The sequence below is a fragment of the Prunus dulcis genome, chromosome 5 (genome assembly GCF_902201215.1).
Source record: "Prunus dulcis chromosome 5, ALMONDv2, whole genome shotgun sequence".
Taxonomy (NCBI): domain Eukaryota; kingdom Viridiplantae; phylum Streptophyta; class Magnoliopsida; order Rosales; family Rosaceae; genus Prunus; species Prunus dulcis.
In genome coordinates this window covers 4,237,111-4,244,851 of record NC_047654.1, presented here as the reverse complement: position 1 = coordinate 4,244,851, position 7,741 = coordinate 4,237,111, and the positions used below count along the sequence as shown (strand labels likewise).

General features: G+C 41.2%; 1 protein-coding gene across 3 annotated transcripts; it reads left to right on the top strand.

Moving 5' to 3' along the window:
* Positions 1 to 729: 729 nt before the first annotated feature.
* Positions 730 to 7,301, top strand: LOC117628352 (protein phosphatase 2C 29). Of its 3 annotated transcripts, none has more exons than XM_034360776.1 (4): positions 730 to 2,743; positions 4,104 to 4,217; positions 5,039 to 5,303; positions 6,925 to 7,301. In XM_034360776.1, the coding sequence occupies exons 1-4, from the start codon at positions 914 to 916 to the stop codon at positions 7,047 to 7,049; spliced, it is 2,334 nt and encodes a 777-aa protein (XP_034216667.1). In that variant the 5' UTR covers positions 730 to 913; the 3' UTR covers positions 7,050 to 7,301. The 3 variants fall into 3 exon arrangements, with proteins under 3 accessions (XP_034216667.1, XP_034216668.1, XP_034216669.1); XM_034360777.1 differs by having other exon boundaries at positions 770 to 2,743; positions 5,186 to 5,303; XM_034360778.1 differs by lacking the exon at positions 4,104 to 4,217 and having other exon boundaries at positions 770 to 2,743; positions 5,186 to 5,303.
* Positions 7,302 to 7,741: the final 440 nt, after the last annotated feature.

The window sequence follows — 7,741 nt, the reverse complement described above, 5'->3', positions numbered from 1 at the left end:
ATAGATATGACTGTTCAATTCAATGAACAAGTAAAAATGCTTAATCATGCCTAATTAATGTTATTAGTTCTAACTTGGCTTTGCGCTGCTTCCATTTCTGTAACTGAAAATTTTGCCATATAATTAATGCTTCACAACAACAAATATTTTCTCATTTGTGTTTTGAATAATGAGGAGGCAACTAGCTGCCATGTTGAGACTCATGAGGGCTTAATGGTAAATTTGCATGAAAAGAGAAGGAGGTGACCAACCCAGATTGGGCCTTGGGCTCGGGGTCCGGACAGAGTGTCTCGTTAATCCAAACAACAAAAAGGACAAAAGCACCCCTATAAGACAACCCTCTTTCATCCAATCCAACCTCGGTTTTCCACATTGACCCTACAGTCACTGAACAGTCCTACCACCACCGCTTTTTGTCTTTCCCTAAAAAGGGCAGGGAGGGACCGGTCAGGGACAAAATGGTCACACCACAAATTCTTGCATTTCAACCCGGGCCCCACATTTCTGCCACGTGGAATCCGATGTGGCGGTCCTTACAAGTACCCCGAGCCAGCACTTGCCATTTTGCGATGCTAGACGCCAGGTGTAACCGTCAACCCAGAGGAGCCAACAACTGCACCCAACAACAAAAAATAAAAAACATTTAGAAATTTTTTTTTTTTTTAGAGAGACAAAGTGTTTCTCTCTCTATAAAAACGAGGTCAGTCAGTATACTCAACTAAATATATAAAATCACTGCCACTCTCTCTCTCTCTGTTTACTTTCTCTCTCTCTCTCTCTCTCACTGCTTCTCTCTTCTTTTTGTTTATTTTTCGTTTTTTAAATGGTGCTATTTGGGTTGTTGAGCTTTGCCGGAAAATCGTGTAGCAGACAATTTTCTCGGTAGCCAAACAGCGGAAGCGAGTCAAATGTGATGGGAAGTGGAGTCTCGAGCCTCTCCTCTTGCTTCCGGCCGGTTCACCGGACCAACCACCACCACCCAGACCACAACGACGTCGTCTTCGCGGCCTCTGAGCCGTTGGACGAAACCCTAGGCCACTCTTTCTGCTACGTCCGCTCCTCAGCTCGCTTCCTCTCACCTACTCAGTCGGATCGCTTCATTTCCCCTTCCAACTCGCTCCGGTTCTCTCCCTCTCACGAGCCGGGCGCGAGGACCCGACCCGGCCTGCACGAGACCGGGTTCAAAGCCATATCTGGGGCTTCCGTGAGTGCTAATAGCTCCACTCCCAGAACTGTCCTCCAGCTTGACAATATTTACGACGATGCCACTGACAGTGTTCTCGGTGGTTTCGGAGGTGGAGTCCGGGGGAGCATAGTCAATGGTTTCGAGAGTACGTCGTCGTTTAGCGCCTTGCCTCTTCAGCCCGTGCCACGTGGCGGCGAGCGCGACCCCTCGGGCCCAATGGAGCGGGCTGGGTTCTTCCTCTCCGGCCCAATAGAGCGCGGCGCCCTCTCCGGTCCGCTCGACCCGAACCCGAACGCGCATGGACCGGACGGCCAGGTTCACTTCTCGGCGCCACTCGGCGGCCTTTACGTGAAAAGGAGGCGGAAGAAGGGCATTTCGGGGATTCGGAAGGCGTTGTACCGGAACTTCTCGGAGAGGAAGCAGCGGCCCTGGGTGGTTCCGGTGCTCAATTTCGTTGGACGGAAGGAGGGCCCACCGCCGCCTGGCGACGAGGCGGAGCCCAAGAGCGAGACAAATGTCCAGTGGGCTCTTGGAAAAGCGGGGGAGGATCGCGTACATGTGGTTGTATCGGAAGAACAAGGTTGGTTGTTTGTTGGAATTTACGATGGGTTTAACGGACCTGATGCGCCGGAATTTTTGATGGGCAATCTCTACCGTGCATTTTACAATGAGCTTCAGGGATTGTTTTGGGAGGTTGATGAAGATGATCAAGCCCCAGGAACCGAAGAAGCCAATAACACGAACCCACCAAATGTAGCTACAGAGAGTGAAGTTGTTGTAGATGTTAAAATTGATGGAAATGATTCGAATTCGAACCCCTTGGCTGAAGCTGATCGGACAAAGAGAGTGACCTTTCAATCGGAGGGTAGGAGGCGGCGGCTTTGGGAATTGCTAGCTGAGGCTGAGGCTGAAGACGGGCTTGACCTTTCGGGTTCTGAGAGGTTTGCGTTTTCTGTCGATGACGCACTTACAGTGAGCAATGAGGGTTCTGGTTCTGCAGTTAGTAGACGCTGGCTTTTGCTGTCAAAATTGAAACAGGGATTGTCCAAGCACAAAGAGGGTCAGGGTCATGGTAGGAAGTTGTTTCCATGGAGGTTTGGTTTGGAGGATAAAGAGGAGGTTGAGGTTGAGAATACAGTGGAGGAGAGGTCTGCTCCAACTGGTAGGAGGAGGAAGGAGGGTCCGGTGGATCACGAATTGGTATTGAGTGCATTGTCAAGGGCTTTACAAGTGACTGAGAATGCTTATTTGGAGATGACTGATAAGGTTCTTGATACGAATCCGGAACTTGCTTTGATGGGGTCGTGTTTGTTGGTTGTGCTAATGAGGGATGAGGATGTGTATGTGATGAATTTAGGGGATAGTCGGGCAATTGTTGCTCATTATGAGCCTGAAGAAGGTGGTTCAAGCATGGAATCAAGAGGGCACAAGGATAATGGGTTGAGCGCTGAGGATATAACTGAGTCGTCCTCGGCTGTGGCCAATGAGGCTCCTACTCAGGCAATGAAATTAACCGCACTGCAGCTGTCCACCGACCACAGCACGAGCATTGAAGAAGTAAGTTCTCTTGTCATTATTTATGCTGCCTTAGCTCTCGTGGTACCGCATTCCTATTTGGTGAGATTGTTTTGCCTGATGAGTTGGTGTGTTTTAATGTTCTTTTAAACGAAGAATACTCACTTGTATAAACAATGTTTTGAAAGGCATAACTCCAGTTGGTTGTTTTCCATGGTCTCTTGGTTCCTTTAGTTTCTTCTGTTCCTTAACAATTTTGAAGCACATGCTTTGCAATTTTATCTCCTGCTCATGCATCTTGGTCTCAGATTCTAACTTCTTCTGTATGTCAAGTTGTCGAGAGAAAGTACACTGGTCAAAGCACACTTCTTGCCGATGTGCTTAATGCCAGATAGTCTTCTGACTGTTAGAGCTAGATAAATATTTATTTACTTCATACTTTTGCTCTGCGACTTCTTTGATTGCATTATGCCTTTCCAATTATGTGTTTTAGGTTTTGTAGACTTGCTGGAGGTGAAGAAAGTATTGACATCAGATTTATTTGCTTTTCATGGCTTATACAGTGCACATTCCTGAATGCACTGACTGTGGTCACAGCAGTTTATGCTTCAGAGGTCTCCTTTTTTATTCTTAGAAAATGCCACATTGGTCTTATGCTCCATATGAATCCGACACATGCAGAAGTGAATGGTGAACTTTGTTTTTATTAATCATGTCTCTGTTTGTTCCTTTATCTTCTGATGTTTCTTAAAGTGTTAGGAAACATGTGGAAAATTTAAGGAATCCCAATTCATTGGCAATCTATATCCAGACTCTTGTTCCTCATCGTATTTTCCATTCCTTGAACCTAATCCTGTTTAATCAACCTCAGCAATCTGTTTCCCCTTGGGGTGGGGACAGCAGGCTGAAAGAACTGAAGAAGCTTCCTTTTCCCTTCCCATCTAGATGTCTTGTCATTTCTCCATATCGTCACGTATTCTCCCAATGGATAGGGACGATGTGGAAGCTTCCTTGCAGGTTTCGTTTCCTGTGTGCTTTCTTGAATGTGTAATGTCCCCTCATGGATCTATAGTTGATGTACGTTTGTTGATAATTATTGAGGGTTTTCTGCGACTTTCCTGGTTACCTCAGCATTCCAGAATGTTACTTTTAGTTCTCAATAACAATGCTCCTGGGCACTCATTTTTGTCATTTCATTGGTGGCGTTGTTTGGGTGTTCTGCTTTGTCCTTGTCTTGTTGGTTTAATCTTTACTTTCCTCTTTCCTGCCCATAGTGTCCTCTGGTGACTATTATTATTTCCTTGGTTAGCTTCCTGGCCATGTTGATGCAACTTAGCTCATATGACTATTTTTTATTTTTATTTTTATTTTATTTTAAACCATTTCTGTTTACCTTATGCAGGAAGTAATAAGAATCAAGAATGAACACCCAGATGACAAACATTGTATTGTCAATGATAGAGTGAAAGGTCGTCTTAAAGTTACCAGAGCATTTGGGGCAGGATTTCTGAAACAGGTCCTACAGATACACTTGTTAAATGCCCCAAGAAATTTCACTTTTTTGCATGGTTTGGTGTCATTTCTTTTTGGCTGGTACATACATATAAGAATATTAAGTGTCTGGTAGAGGCCAAAAAATTGTCATGATTATCTGTTTCCATTCAGTTTTTCCAGCTTCCTAATTCACCAAGATTGGCTTATTCTTCATTTTGCTTAAGATATTTAAATTATATATCGTATGGAGAAAAGAAAAACTAATTGAGTCAATTTGAGTATAAGATAGTGGTACATCATTCTGTTATAAAAGAGGTACACTGATTGAAGGTGCTTACTTCATAGACTTGAGAACCTGAACATTAGCTTAAATCTTGCAAGTGACGAATGTGCATATTTTCCTTGTCTGCAAATGAGGGGAGGGAGTGGAATGCTTATTTTTTTTTCATAACTTTCCATATCCGTGCATGATCCTGTACGCATATCTTGGAAAGTTGTGGCATGAGTTGCCCTGTTCATTAATTGAGCGACTTTACATGATAACTCTTATTGATATATAGTTTCAACTGTCCCAGGTTGTGCACAGTCAGCTTCAATTGTGTACATATGTTGTCCATACCATGTGCAAAATACTTTGCTCTATGGCTCAATCAATATGAAGATAAATTGCTTTTCTTTGGTATAATTAAACAAAAACAGCATCTGAAGGAAAATGCTACTAAAATGGTTTATGATTTTTGACTGCTGCATGAAACTTTCCATGTACAACTACTTGTGGATGCAGAGTCCAGTGTGAAAAATATTTTATGGTAGGTAATAATGTGATCTGCATTTTTGGTGCAGCCCAAATGGAATGACACATTGTTGGAAATGTTTCGAAATGAGTACATTGGTACCACACCATACATATCATGTTTGCCTTCTCTCCGTCACCATAGACTCTGTCCTAGTGATCAGTTCTTAATCCTCTCGTCTGATGGTTTGTATCAGTATTTTAGCAATCAGGAAGTAGTTTCTCATGTTGAAAATTTTATGGAGAAGTTCCCAGATGGAGACCCTGCACAACACCTGATAGAGGAGCTTCTTTTCCGTGCTGCAAAGAAAGCTGGTATGTTTCACCAGTTATCCTGCCTATTATATTGTGTAAATTGTTTATGCATACTTTTTGCTGTTTTTTGTTTTGTTTTGTGATTTGAGCGGTCGTGCAAGAATAATGCAAGACTTAGAAGGTGTTAGGATGCAGGCACTAGTCTTTAGTGTCGGAAATTCTAACCCTCAGGAAGAGATAACTGCACTGACCATAGTTTGACCTTGCCCTATTATTGTGATGTTTTTCATATTTGCACCTATATCCTGTACTTGGATGCAATTGTAGTTAGTATGTCATATTTCACGATTACAGAAGGACAACACTATTTGTGCTCCCCAAAAGGCCACAATGGCAGTATTATAAGCACTTCCGTATAGAAGTGCAGGATACAGAAAGGGAGCATTCCTCTCTCTTCTTGCCGAAACAATTTGGTTTTATTGGGCTAACAGGATGAAGGCATATGGTCTGTTTTTTTTTTTTTCCCTCTTTTTAACAGAAATTATTTGCATTTTCTTCAAAGTTGAGTTCTAATTTGTAAAACTTGTCAAGGATAAGTTACAGTGTTATGTAGAGTTCTATTTGATTCAATTTGGGGTGGAGGTGGATTGTTGGGCTTCAGTGTCTGATGAATTTAGACATATTCCTTTCTTTTTCTTAGGGAATGCTGTTTCTTTTGTCAACTGGGAAACCTTAATGGTATTTGGTTGTCAAATGTAATGCTGTTAGTTGTCTGGGTTTAATTGATAGGTTTTTAGTTTTTTTTTTTAAAAAAAAAAATCCAAAAAATGGGTTTTGATTGTATCTCCAGTGCACTGCTTGCTCACTGTTGCTGTCTCCTGTTCAGTTTTCATCAATAAAATTATCATATTTTATTTTTAGAGGGAAAACAAAGAGGGGAAGGTTTAAGTACTTGGAAGTGGTCGCTTATTTAAAATTTTCTATTCTTTAACAAATAAAATCTCTTTTGCTGAGATATACATGTATATGTGCATACATGTGTCCTTCGGTGCATGAGTGCGGTGAAGTTGCCTATGAGCGTATACTGATAATTTATATTAGATTTCAGTAATAGTTAGAATTTTCCCTGTGCTTTTCCCTTGAGTGATTACCCAGACTGCTGAAGCATTAGTTATTGGTGGATAAATGGAGTTCTACGAAGGGTTTGCCTTTTAGGTTTATGCACCTAAGGGTTTAGGTTTTTGGCCTCCCTAAAACATAGACTGCCAAATACTTGTAATGGGAAATGATAGTAGATCTTAACTTTTTCATTGGTCTCATCCTAAATTGAAACTGGGGAGAATATTTCATTTGTTTTTAAAACTTTGAACTTGTGTAACTGAAGAAACTTTCATTTTTATATCTCTAAGTAGAGGGCTAAATAGAAGGAAGATGAAGTTACTTCTTGCACCAGGTTTGGTACTCTTTAGGTGAGAAGATCTTTGTTTTCATTAGATTCATGTAAAACGAAGAGATAAAGTTGGATTGTGGAATAGAAATTGGCAGTAGCGACTACTGATCCACTACATTTAGTTCTTTTTTGTTTTTCCTGATTTTGTCTCTGCTTTTGAGTTTGGCCATGGTCGCTGTATATAATTCTGCAGGGTATCTAGCTTTAAACTGGAACTGTTTTGGCTTGCAGGAATGGATTTCCATGAATTACTGGACATCCCACAAGGAGACCGCAGGAAGTACCATGACGATGTCACCGTTATGGTTATATCGCTTGAAGGAAGAATTTGGAAGTCATCAGGAAAGTACCTTTGACAACTTTATACACAGGCAGTATTCTCTATAAAAAGGGGACATTGCAATTTCAATTTTCAGCTAGAGATATTCTTCAAGCAGTATGGAAAGCTTTGCTGCTGACAGTTCCATGGGTCCATTAGGTTTTTGTTCTCTCACAGCATAAGCATACAACTAATACGGATGGTAATGGCAAAATGCTGATGTTAGATATCATCCAATACTTAATAGATGCAAAAATATTGGGTTCAGGACAAAATGAGATTTTGCAGATGTGAGGTTGTTGGGGGAAATGCTCTTTAGGGGAAAGAAATCTTTTCTTTTTGTCCCTTTTCTTTTAGACTTCTTCATTTTTTGTTTAAAGAAAAAAAAATACAAAATTTGCATAGGTGGAGGCTCTTCGATTTCATCTGTGCCTCTCTTTTCTTCTTTTCCAGAGCGGAAAATGTGTTTGTAAATTGGTTGGGGTACAGATTTACTTGCTGAAAACTTTGAGCATTCCCTTGTCAATACTGAGCATCTGTAATTTTGAAGGTGGGTTTTCCACCATTGCGGATAACAAGAGTTCAAAATTTTACCAACTTTCTGGTGTAGAATTTATGTTGCTTTTTAAAGTTTTGTTTCACCATGAAGAAGTCAAAACAGATAACAAGAGTTCAAAATTTTACTAACTTTCTTGTGTAGAATTTATGTTGCCTTTTAAAGTTTTGTTT